The sequence below is a fragment of the Protopterus annectens genome, chromosome 12.part0 (genome assembly GCF_019279795.1).
Source record: "Protopterus annectens isolate FY-2018-M chromosome 12.part0, PAN1.0, whole genome shotgun sequence".
Lineage (NCBI taxonomy): Eukaryota > Metazoa > Chordata > Ceratodontiformes > Protopteridae > Protopterus > Protopterus annectens.
In genome coordinates this window covers 138,756,182-138,778,985 of record NC_056746.1, presented here as the reverse complement: position 1 = coordinate 138,778,985, position 22,804 = coordinate 138,756,182, and the positions used below count along the sequence as shown (strand labels likewise).

General features: G+C 39.4%; 1 protein-coding gene across 1 annotated transcript in view; it reads right to left on the bottom strand.

The window, feature by feature from the left end:
- The window catches only part of LOC122816398 (multidrug resistance-associated protein 1-like), a 786,965-nt gene that overhangs the window by 283,142 nt on the left and 481,019 nt on the right, over positions 1–22,804 (bottom strand). The window contains exon 12 of the mRNA XM_044089156.1: positions 17,317–17,520. Coding sequence (XP_043945091.1) covers positions 17,317–17,520 — 204 coding nt within the window. The remainder of the gene's footprint in view (positions 1–17,316; positions 17,521–22,804) is intronic.

The following is a 22,804-nucleotide window of genomic DNA, read 5'->3' as shown; positions in this document are numbered from 1 at the left end:
AGGATTTCAGTCACTAACTAGGGAGAAGTAATTGAGTGCTGGACTTATGCTATTTCAGTCAATATATGTTAGGACAGACATGAGGGTGTTACTGTAGCAACTGTGTCAGCTTATCTACTCCAGTACTTCAAATATGTCCCTATTTTCATGGCTTTCTCTCCCCACTTTGTCAGGCTTGGTCCAGATTCATTGCACTAAGAGGTTTTGAGCCTACCACTCAACTGTCTGGATTGTTGCAGTATATCCAGGTTTATTGCTCATATTTCTGGTCTCTTCCACAGATTCATTATTTTTATATCCCTGGTAAATCACTGTGATGATCTGAGGATTTCTGACAGTAAATGACATACATTTCAGTTTCACAACTCACATCCTTCAGAACATGAATGCTGAAACAAACACTGTCACTCTGGCAACATTATACATTTATAAGACCAATATTTAAAATATGTCCCTAGTTTTGACCCATTGTCCCCCCATTTGGACAGGTTTTGGCCAGATTTTTTGTACTAAGAGGTCGAGAGGTATGGTTCTGAGCTATGACTCCACTACATGTTATGAGTATATATATATATATATATATATATATATATATATATATATATATATATGGGTCTACTGTATAACTTTGAAAACACACATCTTCGAAATTAGACAGTAGACCCACACCTCCACGAAAGTGCACTTAAGCAAAAGTGCACTTCCACGACCATCGGTTCAACGAACCGATAAAAAACCTATAAAACATTGTTTTTGCAGGGGGCAAGCCCCCCTGCACCCCCATCCCCTACTTAAATATGCCAACTCTGAGATCACACTACAGTGGGGAAACACGTAAACTCCCTTTCCCCACTGTAGTGTGCTTTGGCACCCATGTTCCTTAACAGTTTGTTGAACCGTTCTTCGCGGAAGTGCACTTTCGCTTAAGTGCACTTTTGCGAAACCGAAAATCCACTGTTCGTTTTCGAACAAGTGGATTTTCAATGTTTTTCAGTAGACCCACCTATATATATATATATATATATATATATATATATATATATATATTTATATATTTATATTATGTATATATTTTTCCAGATATATGCATCTCCATGCCTATATATGTGTGTATATGTATAAAAACAAAACCTGACTGAGTCTACGGAATCTTTTCCCTACTGTTGAATTACTCTACTGCATAGTATGTTTGAAAAAGCATCAGCAATCCTTACAACTCAAATAGTGTAGTGGTGCATTGCTCTGACTATGGTGTACAGGGGACTTGGCAGGGCTGGTTATTTTGTTGCTCGGCAAATCAGTGGCTGATAGAAACAGAGTGATTAAAGCAGTTTTAAGAAGTTGTAAGTGGTTTTGTGCGGGTTTGCGCTATGCTTAGTGATGCCAACACACAGTTAAATATACAGATGCTTAATCTGTGTTAGCTTCACTTAGTGATGCTTGCCAGTGTGCAAATCCACTAAGCTGAGCTACCTGCTGCTTATCATTCACATTTGAGCAATGCGTAACATGCTAAGTATAGCTGAGCATTGCTAACCATTGCTCACAGTTTATTCTTATAAAATATCACACTAATGACTTTATTTAGTAAGTGTATATGATTTCCATTACATGACACGGCTCTATGTGCTTTCATTACAGTAGCAAGGGGTGCATCTATACTGTATGGGATACATGTATATATGGGTGGTTTCACATGTTATATGCACTCACACTTCCATTTTACACCATCTACACTGCCCTGGGCGACAAAAATAACTTACCACATATTATAATATGAAAATAGTACTTTTAACACTGCTTTCCCATGTAAAATTGGATTGCCTGTTGTAGTACTCAAACCGTGTATGCCTGCATATAAAGCTGGGACTCTGACCACTATACTGTCTTAGTTTGGAGATTTGAGTTCTATATTTTTATTTATCTCCTATTGGATATTCATATTATATTATTATATTTAATGGAAAGTATTGAGGTTTTACGCCATGTCATTGAGGACTGCTGTCATGACATAATGGCATACATTTCAGTTTCAGACTTGTATCCTTCAAAACATTCATGCTAATGTATAACTTGTTTTTTATCAACTTTCTGTCTGTCCTCTGTGCAGATGGGATCACACGGGTGCTCAGGTTGTGGTTGACTATACGGCAGAATGGGTCTGCGGGCCCATGCCTGTGTTCATGTAGGATGCAGCCAGCAATGGTATCAGTCCTATGGAGATCTCTATGTGTTGCCTTTGAGTTGCCTTTGAGAGGGCATTACAGACCTGCTTTCTCCCCTCATAATCAGGAAGTAGGTCTGTAATGTCTTTGAGTGGGCATTACAGACCTGCTTCCTGATTATGACAGAGGGAGCAGATGCTGTACATGCACATGTGTATCTATGGGGGGACAGGGGGGTGCTGTTTACACTTCACCTGTCTGCAGCTGGTTGTCTATATCTATGGCATATGTGTATATGGTGTTATTGACCACCACTACAGAACAGATATGTGTGTTGCCTCTGCAACTGCAGACATATGGCTGGAAGGCCTAGTGATTGACCTTGGTGGATGTATCCAGTTTGCACTCAAAGACAGCCTTAGGGTACATCATCTGTGACCTTATTTGCTTGTGCAGAACAATGTGACATGGCTTCCAATGAGGCACCTGTTCCTTCTTGGCCCTTCCTGCGATTATTTCCACCTATGATGGTAGTTGTGTATTGCTGCTGTCCACCACAGGTGTTCAGCCTACCTTGAGGGGGTTGATGTTGTCCTGTCAGGTATTGCTGAAGCCATACAGCTATGTAGGTGCTCACATAGTATTGTGGTGTGGGCCTGGACACTGCTGCTAGTTTCAACATATGGGACATCCTTCATGTAAGCCTTGCCCCTTTTCATTGCCTGTGCAAGGGACATTATGGAGGTGTGGGGGCTACAGCTTCACAAACAGTAGGTGGGCATACCTCACAGGACAGGAGGGAGACAGTCCAACAACATGGGGGAAAAAGCTCCAGAATCTGGTACAGACTGTATGTCATTAGTGCTGTTATACACACAGAGGGTTGCTAGATTGACAGGGTTCATTTGGACATGCATTTACTGAGTAACTTGACATCTGACAATAATATGCCTCTGACATATCTCTCAACTGGCATGTTGTCCACAGACTGGCCAGAGGTTTGCCTGTTATGTTTGGTCTTTTCCTTGAACAACATCTGTTTTTGTGGGGTCGGTAGGATAATGTGAGGATTGTAGTTGCTAACTGTTGACATCCATTGGTGTTCTAGACATAATATCCTTCAAGGGTGTTATGTTACAACAACACATGTAACACCAGCTACTGTTTAATTTGTAACACCAGTATGTGTGATATGTCCCTCTTTCTATCCCCTGTCCCCCAAGCATGTCATGCATTGTCCAGATGTCCTGCACTATGAGGTGCAGAGGTATGGTACATCATTAATTACTGACTGCACTCCAGTTATCATCCTAGTGTCCTAGCAGACCCCTGGCCATGGTATGCAGCAGTGGCGAGGATTATGGTTCCACACCCTAGAAATTCTGTGGAAATCTGTACATATGACAGTTATGTATGTCTGCCCATTGTGAACAGACTGCCAAGATTGTGTAGCAGTGTTGGGTGTAGATGTTTGTTGGGCTGGGTAGGGAGAGTAGCAGATGTAAGTGCCATACATCGTTTACCTATCTGACTGTGCATGCTGCTATGGCTACTGGCGGTCTATCAGGTCTGTATACTTGTAGGGGCAGACTGTGAAATGTCCTGTAACACCTCAGCATTTCCAGTAAACTGTGATATTGGCGAGTATATGTCAGTTTAGTGTGTGACTGGCAATCAGGATATGTTGTTCAGACAGTCGTTCTACTCTAGAGTTCATTTTGAGTACTGGTATGTTGCTGTGACTGTGGTGCAAATGTTTTGGGTGGGCATTTTTGCACCACTATCTGCTTTTCACTACAGTTCCATCCTTGTAGTGCATGCTATATTTGAATATATATGGGTAATTGCCCAGAGCTAATGTGGGGGAGTGTCGTGTTGGTCTTACTGTGCTTCATAAGGGGCTGAGTGACATGTCTGGCAGCTGTCAAGGGATTTCCATTCTGTTACATGACTGCGGTCATACCTCTACACTGTCCAGAGGCCTAGACACTGTCCAGTTGCGTGGCTCATATGTTTGGTCTGTTCCCCAGACAGTTGTTGTCCTTGGCTAATTAGCAGGATACTCTGGGGAATGCAGTCAGTAAATGCTAACATCCATTGGTGTTACTGACTTCATATCACTCAGAAAAGATATGTTACAGCAAACCCGGTAACACCAGCAACTGTCTAAATTTATAACAGCAATATGTCCAATATACCTCTGTGTTTGGGCCTCTGTCCCCCAGTTATGTCAGGCTTTGTCCAGATGTCATGCACTAACAGGTTCAGAGGTATGTAGTATCATTATTTATTACCTTCATTCCTGCTACCATCCCAGTGATGTCATAGACACCCAGATATGTAACAAGGAAGTGGCCATAGATATGAGTCCTGTGCCTATACATTCTGTGGGAAACTGTACATTTGAGAAGTCTGTGTATGTCTGGCCATTGTTAACAGACTGTCAGGATTGTGTAGCAGTGTAGTGTGTACATGTTATTTGGGTTGTGTAGGGAGGGGGTTACATGTGAGTGTCATGGGCCCTTTCTATCTGACTGTGTATGCTGCTCCAGTTTCTGGTTCCCTATCGCCTGTGTATGTTTGTACGGGCAGACCGTGACATGTCCTGTAACACCTCAAGATTCCCACTACACTGTGACTTGGGGCAGTATATGTAGGGGTAATGTGTGAGTGGCAAAGAAGATATTGTTGCTCACACAGTCATTATAGTGTAGTGTTCCGTTTGCTTACTGGTATGTCACTGTGACTGTGGTGCAATTGGTTGTGGGTATGTACTTTCACATCGCTGTCTGTTTTTCACTAGTGTTACATCCCTGTAGTATGTGTTATATTTGCAAATGCATGTGTACAGCCCCAGAGCTGGATTTGGGTAGCGTTACATCAGTCTGATTGTAGTTTGGACGTTGCTTGGTAGCTCAGTGTAGTTTCCCTAATGTTGTGTTGTCCACATATTCGTAGGATGTCCAGTTATCTGGCCGATATCTTTGGTCTGGTCCCCATAACTGCTGTGTATTCCTGACACATCAGTGGGATGATGTGGGGATTGAGGTCACTAATTAATGAGAAGCAATTGAGTCTCGGACTTGTGATATTTCGGTCAATATATGGTAGGACATACAGTGTTACTACAACAACTCAGCTTATCTACTCATGTATTTTGTATATGTCCCTATTTTCATGCCTTTGTCCTTCCACTTTGTCAGGTTTGGTCCAGATTCATTGCACTAAGGGGTTCTGAGCATACCTCTCCACTCCCAGGATTTTCACAGAATGTCCAGATGTTTGGCCCATACTTTTGTTCTGCTCCACAATTTATTTGTATTTGTCTGGTAAATCACTGTGATAATCCAAGGATTTATGTCAGTAAATAATGACATAACATTTCAGTTTCCATCCTGATATCCTTCAGCAATTGTCTACTGAAATGCACCTTGTTGCTGCAGCAAATGTCTTAATTTCTAAAAGCGATATTTGAAATGCGTCCCTATATGTGGCCCACTCCACCGCATTTTACAGCCTTTGTATAGGTTTCTTGCACTAAGAGGTTGAGAGGGAGGGTTCTAAGATATGACTGCACTGCATGCTATCTATCTATATATGTATATATATATATATATATATATATATATATATATATATATATATATATATATATAGAGAGAGAGAGAGAGAGAGAGAGAGAGAGCATGCAGTGATGTATATAAATATATATATATATATATATATATATATATATGCAGTGATATATATATATATATATATATATATATATATATATATATATATATATATATATATATATATATATATATATAAAATGGTGTAGTGGTACATTTCTCTGACTATAGTGCCCAGTGTAATGAGTTTGAGACTTGGGACTGATGTTTTTTTTCATTAATGTTAAATGGCCAGAATCCATGATATGTTTGTTAAAGCATTACAGATTTTCACAGCTCAGATGGTACAGTGGTATGTTGCTGTGATTGTAGAGCACAGCATCATGGGTCCACGGCTTGGCAGGCCTGATTGTTTTCTTGCTGGGTAGAACAAGTTTTGATGGATAGAGAGTGATTAAGGAACTTTTAAGCAGTTGTAAGTGGGTTGGCGTGGGTTTGTTTGACGCTAAGCAATGCCAAGCTACGGTTAATCTGTTTTAGCTTCACTTAGCGCTGCTTATTCCCACTTACCTCCTCACTAATTTCTTTGAAAGAAAACAAAAAGGGGTGATAGTAAACTGGTGAAAAAAGAGACATGCAGAGGGAAGTACAGTATGAAAGGTGGCTAGGGATGTGTAGGACAGATGTAGGAAAGGCCCATAGCTGTCCATTTCTTCTACAGCAACAGTTGTGAATTTCTACAGAATTTGGAGGTGAATTTGGACACTCTAACCCCTGAGAGAGGGGTGAGGACAACAGTAATGCGTTGTCAAGCCAATTGGACCAGATTACGTGTCCAGTGGACACGTGTGCAAAATGGACAGCTTTGTTTGGGGCATAATTATTTTTTTGGGAACAGATGCTCTTTTTTTTTAAGGTGAGAGTGGGATGTTGGGGAAGGATAGTAGGTTTATTTGGGGAGGTAAGTTTGGTAGGAAGACAGACGACAGACAAGACAGCAGACAGGGGAGGTATATGACACATGTGTGGGGTAAACACCTTGGACAGGAAGGGTGGTTGGGAATCAGATGCCCATGAGCCCCCAAATGGATACTGTGGGACTGAGGTCCCCACCCATAGGCAGTCACCACTGCATCTTTACGCCCCAAAAGTGTCTGTGCTGGGGGCTGGACAGGAGGGGCAGGCTGACCCTCAAGATGTGCTAGACAGCCCTCAATCTTGCGCAGCTGTCCACCAAACTCCTTTTGGATGGAGCTATGCACCAAACCTCTGACCTGGCTTTGGGTGACAGTTTTCTGTCCACGCCCACTCCCACTTGGGGGCCCCGTCCCCTGAGGCAGTTCCACCCAAAGGTGGTGCAGGGCCAGTAGATGAGGAGCTCCCGGGTTGGGTCCCAGATGTGCTGGGGCCCTGTGCCATGGCCAGATGAGGCAGGACTGGTGGATTCACCGGGATCTGCCTTCCCAGACATGCTATGGTGTTGAGGTCTTACAAAATATGTCAGTTAGTCATGAACAGCACATTTTGAGATTAGTTATAACAGCATGCATGGATGTTCTAATTAACCCCATAAAATAGATTTGAAACAATTGCATAACAAACAGAAGACATGCAAAAATGGAACCACAGTAGGCATTATAACGGGATGCAAGTTACATTGATAGCAATTTTATAACGGGGTGCAAGTTACATTGATAGCAACAGGCCACCAATGATAGTATTTGAACAGGGAACATTAATAAGCAAATGAGTCAATATTTGTAGAACAATAGAACACATGTCCCAACAGTAGGTTTTGAGAAAAACATACCAGTTGATTATGTGTATGAATTACCAGTGCAGATAGGGTGGGGGAGAGAGAGACATGTCAATTAACAACTGTATAGGCTTCAATGTTCACAACTGTGCTGATCATTACTCTATTCATTACTCTCCAGGTATGACCTCACTTTACATCTACCTATGGCCTGGGGTTGGGTAGTGGAATGTTTGTACATAGTGTATTACTAAAGCCTTCTTAAAGCTAATACATACATTTCCTTACCTGGCAGACATGTGGAGGAAATATCTGTTAACACTACCTGACTGTTTCTACACATATTCACATATTCAAGGTTAAATATATAACACTGACAAGTGTGCCCTGCACTCATGCTGTGTGTATGTGCTACTGCCATACTCTGCCTGGATTTCTATCTGTCACCCTGGGTATTGGCAGCAGTGACCACTAGCTGTGACAGCGTGACACTTGAGGAACATTTATTGGAAGAAACCACTTGGTGTATGTACTTATCTTGCTGTCACTTGCAGCCTTGGTGTTGGACAGTGTAAGTCTTGTACACTGTCTATTAGTACAGCCTTCTTACAGCTAATGGAAACATTTCCTTACCTGGCAGACCTGTTGAGGAAATTCCTGTTAACACTACCTGACTGTTTCTATACATATTCACATACTCTTGGGTGAAATTAAGCATATAGTTTTCTACCACTCCTAGGATTTGAACCATTCCTGTTTGTGCAAAAAGGTACAACAATGCTGCATTTCATCACAAAGAGTTATTGAGGAACTGCTGTCTCTTCCTTGACTGTTTTCTGCCTAATACTCTCTTGGTTGGACAATCTGGCCTTGTAATTCTGACATTCATGCATGGCAGATAGTTCTTGTACTGTGTATTAATACTTTGCCATATTACAATCTGGAAAGCAATGGTTAACACAAAGCACTGCTGTAGGGAATACAGTATAATAGTTTACACATTACTATTCAGGGATCAGATCTTGGTGCATGGAACATTTCATATAGTTGATCTCCTGTTTTACATCTCCACAATCTTTGCCAGATTAGCCTCAATTAAGTCATGCTGTCAGAGCCATAGTTGTTGTGCAGAACCTGTAAACATTTAGATTCATACCACCACATACCAAAGTAAACACAGCAGTTTGAGGTTTTTAGTTTTATTGAAGTATACTGACACTTTTATTGATCAATATCCTGTACATAGCTATTACTCTACTAACATCTCGTGTATTCATTACACACAGTACACATTTTAACCTACTGGCGGCTGGCATTCTACTCCTTTCTATTTATTTGTCCTGAATACTGCATGCTAGATTTGTACTCACCAGCCTCCCGGTGCAGCCTTAGCAACCTGATGGCATGGGCGTCTATGTTCGCAGCTGTACAGGAGATAAAGAAATATTTATGCATGCTTATCGATCACATATGCAGGCTGGACTTTGGTAAACACTGACTGATACTGATACTTTCACACTTCTGGGACATTCTGTGCTCGTACGTCTTAGTTCTACTGGTCCAAGAGCTCCCTCTTCCAACACCTAAGGTCAGTGAAATTATGCCAGACCTGCTCAACAGTTCAAGGGATGCCAGTAGCACTGGTAAAATCACATATTGTGAGCCCTGGTACTGGCCCTGTAGCAGTCTCTCCTCATGGTCTTTCACTAGGAGTTCAACCATGACCCTGGACTCCTGAATGTCCCAGCACTGTGCCCAAAAGCATGAGCCCTCTCCTATGCCAGCCATAGTGCCTGCAAAGATGAGCTACAACTGGTTATGGCTGTATTTCCACCTGTGAGGTTTACATAGGGCCAAATTCTCACCCTTTGCCATCATTGGACCATTTTGAATATGCTGAGCTAAGCTAAGAGATGTGCAAACCCGCTTAGCTAAGGGTGGTAGTGCTTAAAGGGTTAGATGTTGAGCACTGCTTACCAATGTACAAATCTGCTTAGCTGGGCTACTTATTGCTTAGCATTTACATTTAAACAATGCTTACACCAGCTTGGCATAGCTGAACACTACTTAGCATTGCTCACATTTCATTTTATAAAGTATCAGGATTGTGGGATTGATTTCTCATTACTGACATATTATAATTTTATGTTTACCTTCCATGACATCCCTCTATAGGGTCTATATTCGAACCACAAAGCCCGTTTAAGCAAATACGTAAACATCAACACATATTGCGTGAGCCGCAAGTACACCGAACGCCCGAAACCACGAAATTCAAAATCTCGAACCCGCATAGTTGGCCCTTCTGTGATATAGCTCCGCAAGGTAAGTGTGCGATAGTTACGGACCTTAGGGTTAGGGTGCGGGTTAAGTAAGTGCATAGATAGTAATATATGTAAGGTTTAGTGTAGGGTTAGAAGTAGGGTTTCGGTTAGTGTATGTATGTGGTTTATTTATTTTGTTTGGGTAGGTAGTATGTAGCGAGCGGTGGGGTTGGCCAACTATGCCAGTTTGAGATTTTTGAATTTTGCAGTTTCGGGCATTCGGTGTACTCGCGGTTTGCACAATATGTGTTGACGTTTATGTATTTGCATAAATGGGCTTTTGCGTTTCTAATACAGATCCCCCCATATGCTTTCATTACATTATATTCTTGTGTGACTATACTATACAGGGCATTTGTGTTTATATGGGGGTTTCCACATCTTTTCTAGACTGACACCTCACTTTTGGACCTGCTACACTACCCTGGTTAACAAAATACAGTCGCTACATAATTTAAGTTTACAAAAATAATTTGAACGCTACTTTCCCATAGGAAAATAAGTTGCTTGTCGTGGCACTTGAACTGTTAACACCTGCATACAAAGCCACGACTCTAACCAATACACTACCTCAGCTTGGAAATTTCATTTGTATATTTGCATTTATCTCCTATGAGATGTTTAAGCTATAGTAAGCGGAGAGCCATAACACACACACCCGGTTAGCTATGCTTAAACATTCCATAGACTAGAGAAGAAAAGTATATATTACTATTATATTATTATGTTATATAAGTGAGTTTTGTGGTGTTCTGACAACTCATTGAGGACTGCAATCATGAAATAATGGCATTCATTTGCCTTTCAGGCTTCTATCCTTCAGGGACTCCTGCTAATATATATCTTGTTTTCCATCAACTTTCTAAGTGTGTGAGGACAATTTTTCAGACGTGTCCCTATTTTATTGTCCCCCCCCCATTATTTGTGCCTTTGTCCACATGCACTGCTGTCAGGGAATATTAGCATACATTTGCTTTCAGACTTCTACCCTTTGGTAATTCATGCTAATGACCTATTTTCTATCAACTGTCTAAGTTTAGTGGGCAATATGTGTGTTGTATCCCTTTTTGAGGGATTTAACCCCCATTATTTGTGCATTTGCACACATTTCCTGCTTCAGCAGTTTGTGGAGGTGTCATACGGCACTTTGGCAATGCAGGGGGTATGTCACAGAACCTGTCACACACACCCTGCATTGCTTTCTTGTTGTGTGTTTATTTCAGTGCCCGTGGGCACTGAAATGTTCATTTATTTCATTTCAGTGTCCACAGACACTGAAATATTGGCATAATATTAGAGTAAATCTCTAATATTATGCCAGATCAATTTAGAAAGTGCTGTATGGCACTTTCTGAGTGCAGGGGGCATGTTCAATGTCCGTGCACTACTTGGACACTCCACCTGCACTCGTTCACGGTTCATGTCCGTATAGGTAGAACAGCAGAGTGCCTTCATGAATATGCAAGGTGCGCTGCTGTGCTATATGGACATAAACTACGCCTATATATAGTCCTATTCTTGCACAGAGTTTATTGAATCCAGGGGTTGATCTTTTTTATTCCTCATGTTGTTTACCTGCATGTAACACATTTCAAATATATATCACAATCTAAGTATGGAACTTTCCAATCTTGGTCTCCTCTTAAAAAGGACACTTAACAGAATTAACTCAGTCAACACAGTGCATTAAATAAATAAATAAATGAAAAGTGTACAAGATATTTCCTGAAAAGAAATAGGGGATTTAGTCCACACATCATGGTTTGCCTTTGGCCCTTACTGATATACTATATTACCTTTATCATGGGTAATGAGCAGAGATCAAGAAGAAACTCTGAAAAAAGTAAACTTGACTTACCAGAAAAGTCGAGGAGTGAAATGATGTCAAAGAGAGAGAGAAGAGAATCTGAGATTTCTTTAATGAATGAAGCTCCATTTGTCGGATGCCTAACAGTTTTTCTTTAAATGCCTTCTCCCAGACATAAAATTTCAGGAGTTTGATACCACTAAGTATTTCATTGGTAAGTTTTATTCGATCATCTTTATGCCTCATCTGTTCCTCCTGCAGCAAAAAGAAATACATTGTTATAACAGCCAACAAAAATGAAGACTTAGAGAAAATATCAGCAAATGTTTCTTATGTTATATTTTACTGGGTTAGTCCCATTATGTCATGGACTTCCTTAGAATGGAGACCCAGAGTTAAAACCTCCACATACCAAATCTAAAAATAAGTGTTTTATTAGAGTAACCAATCGCCATGTCTTTGGGATACACTAGAAAAAATGGAGTGTCTAAAAAAACAAAGTCAACATGAAAAAATAGGTAAATTCTACAGAAACAACAACCAAAGGCCATAAATGAACTCTATGCCTTGAAGTTGACAGGCAAAATTACTAATTACTCACCATACTGACCAAATGTTTCTAAGGACATGTCTATACTGTTTTAGAGCCAGCTGCAGAATTTCATTCAAGAAGGTAAAACAAATGAGTGTCTTAACTCCAGGGATCGAATCATGCAGTTTTACATTTTGTTTTTCTTTCTTATTAGCTTAGCAGCAATCTCCTGTCCTCCCTTAATGCCTATCCATTGATTTCTTCAGCACCATTATCCAATCATCTCTGTGTCCATATTTACTTCCCTAGACCTAGGCTGTTCACTCAGTGCGTGATTAGTAAATTCTGATGAGCAGGGTGTAATGAATAAAATGAATGGAACAAAACAAGTAATCTCCGTGGTATCCCTGAAGTTCAAAACAACCCACTAAACAAGTGTAGTGGGTTTCACTGGAAACAGACTGCCTGCCTTGCTTGGATTACTTTCGAATACTTAGCAATGCTGTACAATTATATATTTTCTATTATTATTTTTGTTTTGTTTTGTTTTGACTTAAGACGAGTTTAAGTTTGCTACTTCTACTACGATTGTCTGATCTGATTAATATACAGTGATTAACTAGAGATATATGGACTGAAAATCTTCCACACAGAGAAGTTTCTTACACTGAATAAAATGAATGGCTAGCACTGTATCCAGCTGAGATGTACTACTTCTTATGGTTCAGGCATGAGATGTAAGCTACAACGTGTCTACAACTGATCTATAAATGCTCTACAGTTTCATGTAATTTCTGTACAACTGCTAATTCCTCTTCCACTTATGAATGTTTTAGTTGCTAATTATCCTTGTGATATGTTGATGCATGGAAAAGGTTATTGCTCCTTTCAATACTAAACATTTTCGGTAACGGCAAGCACTGTATAATCAATGCTATAGTGTGTAACAGTAAAACTGGCATGAAATCACCATTTTATCTGTTCTGGTATTATGTAGCTTGTTCTTACTTTTTAGTGTAATTTGTTAAATGAAAACAACATGTGCTTTGCAAATATTCCATCATATTTTTGAATTATAAATGTGCTTTGGACAAGTATATTGAATATATCTTAAAACTATTTACGTTTCGTCAGTAGTCATCGGTTATGTGATATATATACATTGGAAAGGTCATGGATTCTCAGTGAAACCTGCTCTAGTTTTATGACTTTGTGATAGGAAAACTTGACAAAGGATTACCAGCAGAAATGGTACATCTGGACTTCAGACAGGCCTTTGACTCAGCCCCACAGAGGAGGTTCATAAAAAATTGGAAGATTTGGGGCTAGAACTGAGGCTGACAACTGGATAGTTGCATGATTGAAGCAGAGAGTTCTGGTGAGAGGATCAGTGTCAGGAATTAGGAAAGGGCATAGTTCAGAGCTGCAGGAAGGTATCCTAGGTCCAGTAATTTTGAATACGTTTGTCATAGACATATGTGTATGTATAAGTAGAAAGTTGGATTACTGGACATATGTGCATGTATAAGTAAAACGTTGGATTACTGATATCCAACTAATCCTAAACCCCAATAAGACAAAATTGCTACTTTTCACCCCCAGCAAATCTATACCTACCCCCTATCCTTTTTAATCTCTTCCAAAAATGGTACCATAATATATCCCTCTGACCATACCAAACTCTTCGGTGTAGAAATTGACAGTAACCTACTCTTCAATGTGAATATCTCACAAACCATAAAAAGGTCCACAAAAAATGGGAACCTTATATAGGCATAAACAATTCCTCCCAGAACAGGCACGGATCACTCTAGCCCAAACCCATCTACTCTCCACTCTAATGTATGCCGGGTCAATTCTTACCCAAGTCAGAAAACTTGATCTCACCAGACTTGAATCATGTTACAATAAAATTGCCAAGTTTGCTAACAACTCCACCTTCAGAACCCATCACTGCCAATCTCTAAGGGAACTACAATGGTTAGAACTTCCCCAGCTACTCAATTACCACCAGCTAATCATTGCCTTTACTACTGTCAGACATCCTGAAAAAAAAAACAGCACTAAGCCAGTTACACTTTCCATACAGAACTAATCGTCCTCTGCAATCTACTGAGAAACCCCTCCTCTGCATCTCTAAAGCTTAAAACAACTCAGTGAAAGTTCTTTTTTCTCATGCCATAGCTAGATCTTGGAATACCCTCCCCCTTTCTCTGACCTCTTCCCCCACTAACACACATTTCAAAAATGCTCTCAAATCACATGTTATGAATACATGGCTATGTCCATGCACCACATGAAGCTCACAATCTCAGCACACTATACACCTTCCTTCCTGCTATCTCTACTGTAAATATGCTACAGTTAGGTATCTTACTGTCAACTTGAAATTTGCAAAATATGTCATGTCTAATCATATGATTTTTCTATTAATTTATCCCATTTCACTAATCAGTGTTAAAGCTTTTATGTATGAGACTCTTTATCTTTGTAAATTTGCTCACTTACTGCTGATGTATTGTTTATTGTTTAGACTGGATTTTATGAGACTTTTTATCTCTGTACCTACCTCAATTATCACTGTTATATGATTGTTTGCATTACCTTGATGATGTTAATTTAATTGTGGAGCTTTTCGCCCCAGGCCTCTGCTGTAAATGGACCTGTGTCCAGTCAGACTATCCCGGTAAACAAATGTAAAATAAAATAAAAATAAATAAATGTGAGGTGTGAAAGAAAAGGATCTACCTGTTTGCTGATGATACAAATATGGAAACAGCATTGGAGTATTTTGAAGGACTTTAAGGAACGATCTAGAAAAGCTGACTAAGTAGGTGGCAGGCATGGTTAAGTGTATGCAGCTGCAAAGTACTGTGTGTGCTGACTGGGCAGGCACTGGCCGGGGGATGCCCACAACATTTTATTTTAACTAAAAAAACATAATAATATTTTTTCTTTAAGGATGCACACTGTGTGTTACAATATGCACATGGCCACACTGTGTGTGTCACACATGCACACTTGGCTTTGTCTTCCCTTTTTTTCTGCGTGTGTCAAAACACACATGTGGCACATATTTACACTTAAGTTTCTCTTCCCTTCCTGACGCTTCTGCTCACACAAAATTCAAATTTGGAGAAGAACAACTCCGCAAGGGTCAAGCGAGTGAGCCCCTTCAGTAAGTGTATAGAGAAGGGGTGTGCATGTGTGTGTGTGTGTGTGTGTGTGTGTGTGTGTGTGTGTGTGTGTGTGTGTGTGTGTGTGTGTGTGTGTGTGTGTGTGTGTGTGCAAGTTCAGCTGCCAGATTAGTTAATTAACTTGCTCAGGTTTGCTCACTTAGTTATCAGGGATGCATATTCAAGGAATGTGAGTTTCATTGCATTTTCAAGGAATTTAAGTTTCAGTGCATTTTCTTTGAGCCTCAGTGAATTTTCAAGGAATGGAGTTTCAGTGCATTTTCAAGGAATTGTGAGTTTTAAAGGAAGAGATATTTACTGTTGCTCATGCTAAGTCCATCTTCAATGCGCAACTGTTTTGTTTAGCAAATGGCCATCAGTGTTACTGCTATCAACTTTAAAAGCACTGGTAGTAGCACAACAGGTTGCGTACATGGCTTTGGTGCAGAAGGCTGTTGGTTCTACTCCCACACCATGTACATGAAATACAAATACTGTGGTGTTATTTAAGGGGGGATGGGGGTGCTACACTCTTGTTTCTTCAATTGGATGAGATGATTGTCAGGTATTCCCTATTGCAATATTACCAGCTTAGCATTTTTTACATGGGCTGTTTATTCTTCAGTGGCAGCAGGAGCTGATTTTGTAGATGAAGCACTGAAATGTAAAGTTGTTAGCCAGCAGTAACCTCTTCATTAGTTAAAGATCTCTTTAATGTGAAATTATTCAGGTGACTCTTACTTCTTTAGAGATTGTGCTTATTGAGTGATATTGATGGATTGCAATGACAGAAGTCGGAGTGGCCTTTTATGATAGAAATGTTCTGAATTGGGTAGTTTTGTCATTATTGGTTTACACATTTTGTTCCATTTCTTATTAGAAAAATGTTCAAAACTGCAACACACTCTAACAACTGATGCTGTATTATACAAGGAATATAATTTAATACAATCAGGAAGGTGAATCAAAGAAAACATGCATGTATGCATGGTCCTAAAAATGTGTGCAGGGGCCCTATAATTTGAAAACAGCCCAAAGATAAACTTAATCCACCACTGGCCAGATGCATTTTCTTTGAATGTGGGTTTCAATGCCATTTCAATGACTGTACGTTTCAAGGACAGAGAAAGCTACTGTTAATGCTAAGTCTGATTTCATTGTGAGACTGTATTCTTTTGTTTAGCAAATGTCTATCAATGTTTGTGCTATAAAATTTGAAATAAAACTTTGGCAATGCAGGGGCTATGTCACAGAACCTGTCACACACACCCTGCATTGCTTTCTTGTTGTGTGTTTATTTCAGTGCCCGTGGGCACTGAAATGTTCATTTATTTCATTTCAGTGTCCACAGACACTGAAATATTGGCATAATATTAGAGTAAATCTCTAATATTATGCCAGATCAATTTAGAAAGTGCTGTATGGCACTTTCTGAGTGCAGGGGGCATGTTCAATGTCCGTGCACTACTTGGACACTCCTCCTGCACTCGTTCACGGTTCATGTCCGTATAGGTAGAACAGCAGAGTGCCTTCATGAATATGCAAGGTGCGCTGCTGTGCTATATGGACATAAACTACGCCTATATATAGTCCTATTCTTGCACAGAGTTTATTGAATCCAGGGGTTGATCTTTTTTATTCCTCATGTTGTTTACCTGCATGTAACACATTTCAAATATATATCACAATCTAAGTATGGAACTTTCCAATCTTGGTCTCCTCTTAAAAAGGACACTTAACAGAATTAACTCAGTCAACACAGTGCATTAAATAAATAAATAAATGAAAAGTGTACAAGATATTTCCTGAAAAGAAATAGGGGATTTAGTCCACACATCATGGTTTGCCTTTGGCCCTTACTGATATACTATATTACCTTTTTTCATGGGTAATGAGCAGAGATCAAGAAGAAACTCTGAAAAAAGTAAACTTGACTTACCAGAAAAGTCGAGGAGTGAAATGATGTCAAAGAGAGAGAGAAGAGAATCTGAGATTTCTTTAATGAATGAAGCTCCATTTGTCGGATGCCTAACAGTTTTTCTTTAAATGCCTTCTCCCAGACATAAAATTTCAGGAGTTTGATACCACTAAGTATTTCATTGGTAAGTTTTATTCGATCATCTTTATGCCTCATCTGTTCCTCCTGCAGCAAAAAGAAATACATTGTTATAACAGCCAACAAAAATGAAGACTTAGAGAAAATATCAGCAAATGTTTCTTATGTTATATTTTACTGGGTTAGTCCCATTATGTCATGGACTTCCTTAGAATGGAGACCCAGAGTTAAAACCTCCACATACCAAATCTAAAAATAAGTGTTTTATTAGAGTAACCAATCGCCATGTCTTTGGGATACACTAGAAAAAATGGAGTGTCTAAAAAAACAAAGTCAACATGAAAAAATAGGTAAATTCTACAGAAACAACAACCAAAGGCCATAAATGAACTCTATGCCTTGAAGTTGACAGGCAAAATTACTAATTACTCACCATACTGACCAAATGTTTCTAAGGACATGTCTATACTGTTTTAGAGCCAGCTGCAGAATTTCATCCAAGAAGGTAAAACAAATGAGTGTCTTAACTCCAGGGATCGAATCTTGCAGTTTTACATTTTGTTTTTCTTTCTTATTAGCTTAGCAGCAATCTCCTGTCCTCCCTTAATGCCTATCCATTGATTTCTTCAGCACCATTATCCAATCATCTCTGTGTCCATATTTACTTCCCTAGACCTAGGCTGTTCACTCAGTGCGTGATTAGTAAATTCTGATGAGCAGGGTGTAATGAATAAAATGAATGGAACAAAACAAGTAATCTCCGTGGTATCCCTGAAGTCTCAAAACAACCCACTAAACAAGTGTAGTGGGTTTCGACTGGAAAGAGACTGCCTGCCTTGCTTGGATTACTTTCGAATACTTAGTAATGCTGTACAATTATATATTTTCTATTATTATTTTTTGTTTTGTTTTGTTTTGACTTAAGATGAGTTTAAGTTTGCTACTTCTACTACGATTGTCTGATCTGATTAATATACAGTGATTAACTAGAGATATATGGACTGAAAATCTTCCACACAGAGAAGTTTCTTACACTGAATAAAATGAATGGCTAGCACTGTATCCAGCTGAGATGTACTACTTCTTATGGTTCAGGCATGAGATGTAAGCTACAACTTGTCTACAACTGATCTATAAATGCTCTACAGTTTCATGTAATTTCTGTACAACTGCTAATTCCTCTTCCACTTATGAATGTTTTAGTTGCTAATTATCCTTGTGATATGTTGATGCATGGAAAAGGTTATTGCTCCTTTCAATACTAAACATTTTCGGTAACGGCAAGCACTGTATAATCAATGCTGTAGTGTGTAACAGTAAAACTGGCATGAAATCACCATTTTATCTGTTCTGGTATTATGTAGCTTGTTCTTACTTTTTAGTGTAATTTGTTAAATGAAAACAACATGTGCTTTGCAAATATTCCATCATATTTTTGAATTATAAATGTGCTTTGGACAAGTATATTGAATATATCTTAAAACTATTTACGTTTCGTCAGTAGTCATCGGTTATGTGATATATATACATTGGAAAGGTCATGGATTCTCAGTGAAACCTGCTCTAGTTTTATGACTTTGTGATAGGAAAACTTGACAAAGGATTACCAGCAGAAATGGTACATCTGGACCTCAGACAGGCCTTTGACTCAGCCCCACAGAGGAGGTTCATATAAAAATTGGAAGATTTGGGGCTAGAACTGAGGCTGACAACTGGATAGTTGCATGATTGAAGCAGAGAGTTCTGGTGAGAGGATCAATGTCAGGAATTAGGAAAGGGCATAGTTCAGAGCTGCAGGAAGGTATCCTAGGTCCAGTAATTTTGAATACGTTTGTCATAGACATATGTGTATGTATAAGTAGAAAGTTGGATTACTGGACATATGTGCATGTATAAGTAAAACGTTGGATTACTGATATCCAACTAATCCTAAACCCCAATAAAACAAAATTGCTACTTTTCACCCCCAACAAATCTATACCTACCCCCTATCCTTTTTAATCTCTTCCAAAAATGGTACCATAATATATCCCTCTGACCATACCAAACTCTTCGGTGTAGAAATTGACAGTAACCTACTCTTCAATGTGAATATCTCACAAACCATAAAAAGGTCCACAAAAAATGGGAACCTTATATAGGCATAAACAATTCCTCCCAGAACAGGCACGGATCACTCTAGCCCAAACCCATCTACTCTCCACTCTAATGTATGCCGCGTCAATTCTTACCCAAGTCAGAAAACTTGATCTCACCAGACTTGAATCATGTTACAATAAAATTGCCAAGTTTGCTAACAACTCCACCTTCAGAACCCATCACTGCCAATCTCTAAGGGAACTACAATGGTTAGAACTTCCCCAGCTACTCAATTACCACCAGCTAATCATTGCCTTTACTACTGTCAGACATCCTGAAAAAAAAAACAGCACTAAGCCAGTTACACTTTCCATACAGAACTAATCGTCCTCTGCAATCTACTGAGAAACCCCTCCTCTGCATCTCTAAAGCTTAAAACAACTCAGTGAAAGTTCTTTTTTCTCATGCCATAGCTAGATCTTGGAATACCCTCCCCCTTTCTCTGACCTCTTCCCCCACTAACACACATTTCAAAAATGCTCTCAAATCACATGTTATGAATACATGGCTATGTCCATGCACCACATGAAGCTCACAATCTCAGCACACTATACACCTTCCTTCCTGCTATCTCTACTGTAAATATGCTACAGTTAGGTATCTTACTGTCAACTTGAAATTTGCAAAATATGTCATGTCTAATCATATGATTTTTCTATTAATTTATCCCATTTCACTAATCAGTGTTAAAGCTTTGATGTATGAGACTCTTTATCTTTGTAAATTTGCTCACTTACTGCTGATGTATTGTTTATTGTTTAGACTGGATTTTATGAGACTTTTTATCTCTGTACCTACCTCAATTATCACTGTTATATGATTGTTTGCATTACCTTGATGATGTTAATCTAATTGTGGAGCTTTTCGCCCCAGGCCTCTGCTGTAAATGGACCTGTGTCCAGTCAGACTATCCCGGTAAACAAATGTAAAATAAAATAAAAATAAATAAATGTGAGGTGTGAGAGAAAAGGATCTACCTGTTTGCTGATGATACAAATATGGAAACAGCATTGGAGTATTTTGAAGGACTTTAAGGAATGATCTAGAAAAGCTGACTAAGTAGGTGGCAGGCATGGTTAAGTGTATGCAGCTGCAAAGTACTGTGTGTGCTGACTGGGCAGGCACTGGCCGGGGGATGCCCACAACATTTTATTTTAACTAAAAAAAAACATAATAATATTTTTTTCTTTAAGGATGCACACTGTGTGTTACAATATGCACATGGCCACACTGTGTGCGTCACACATGCACACTTGGCTTTGTCTTCCCTTTTTTTCTGCGTGTGTCAAAACACACATGTGGCACATATTTACACTTAAGTTTCTCTTCCCTTCCTGACGCTTCTGCTCACACAGAATTCAAATTTGGAGAAGAACAACTCCGCAAGGGTCAAGCGAGTGAGCCCCTTCAGTAAGTGTATAGAGAAGGGGTGTGCATGTGTGTGTGTGTGTGTGTGTGTGTGTGTGTGTGTGTGTGTGTGTGTGTGTGTGTGTGTGTGTGTGTGTGTGCAAAATGCTTCAAGTTCAGCTGCCAGATTAATTAATTAACTTGCTTAGGTTTGCTCACTTAGTTATCAGGGATGCATATTCAAGGAATGTGAGTTTCATTGCATTTTCAAGGAATTTAAGTTTCAGTGCATTTTCTTTGAGCCTCAGTGAATTTTCAAGGAATGGAGTTTCAGTGCATTTTCAAGGAATTGTGAGTTTTAAAGGAAGAGATATTTACTGTTGCTCATGCTAAGTCCATCTTCAATGCGCAACTGTTTTGTTTAGCAAATGGCCATCAGTGTTACTGCTATCAACTTTAAAAGCACTGGTAGTAGCACAACAGGTTGCGTACATGGCTTTGGTGCAGAAGGCTGTTGGTTCTACTCCCACACCATGTACATGAAATACAAATACTGTGGTGTTATTTAAGGGGGGATGGGGGTGCTACACTCTTGTTTCTTCATTTGGATGAGATGATTGTCAGGTATTCCCTATTGCAATATTACCAGCTTAGCATTTTTTACATGGGCTGGTTATTCTTCAGTGGCAGCAGGAGCTGATTTTGTAGATGAAGCACTGAAATGTAAAGTTGTTAGCCAGCAGTAACCTCTTCATTAGTTAAAGATCTCTTTAATGTGAAATTATTCAGGTGACTCTTACTTCTTTAGGGATTGTGCTTATTGAGTGATATTGATGGATTGCAATGACAGAAGTCGGAGTGGCCTTTTATGATAGAAATGTTCTGAATTGGGTAGTTTTGTCATTATTGGTTTACACATTTTGTTCCATTTCTTATTAGAAAAATGTTCAAAACTGCAACACAACAACTGATGCTGTATTATACAAGGAATATAATTTAATACAATCAGGAAGGTGAATCAAAGAAAACATGCATGTATGCATGGTCCTAAAAATGTGTGCAGGGGCCCTATAATTTGAAAACAGCCCAAAGATAAACTTAATCCACCACTGGCCAGATGCATTTTCTTTGAATGTGGGTTTCAATGCCATTTCAATGACTGTACGTTTCAAGGACAGAGAAAGCTACTGTTAATGCTAAGTCTGATTTCATTGTGAGACTGTATTCTTTTGTTTAGCAAATGTCTATCAATGTTTGTGCTATAAAATTTGAAATAAAAACTTTAAATTAAATCCAAATATCTGCAATCATTGTAGAAGTAAAGAAGAAGACGGTATGTGCTTATGGTTACTGGGGAGAAATAGCCAAGTAATAGGATACTGGAATGGATGCCGGGGTGGGGGGGGCAAGGCCCCAATCCATTACCCTGCCAAGGGCCCTGTTTGACTATGATCGGCTCTGGTGCCAGAGCAGGTCTACTTAAACCCAGACCACTAGCTTGGATTGTTTCTCTGGCAGTGTTAGCAACATGGTGGAAATGGCAAAGCAATGCTTAGATCCCAAGAAGAAGATGGCAGATTTATAGATTGCACAGGAAAGATAATGGCAATTCAGAATAAGAAAGAAGCTATGACTCTACACAGGCAATAAGACCCTGGCATTAACTTTCCTCTCTGACTTAACCCACTGAAAGGAAGAGAAACAGAGGAGACTCTCAGTCAGAGGATGAAGCAAAAAAAAATCCTGTAACTGTAACTGTAATCTTGTAACTGTTTGTAACTATTCATGATGATGCAGCCAGGGATGAAAGTGCAACGGAGGAGGGTAACAAGACCAGATGACCAGAAGATAAAAGAGGACTTCCTCCACAGCAATGAGAGCCTGG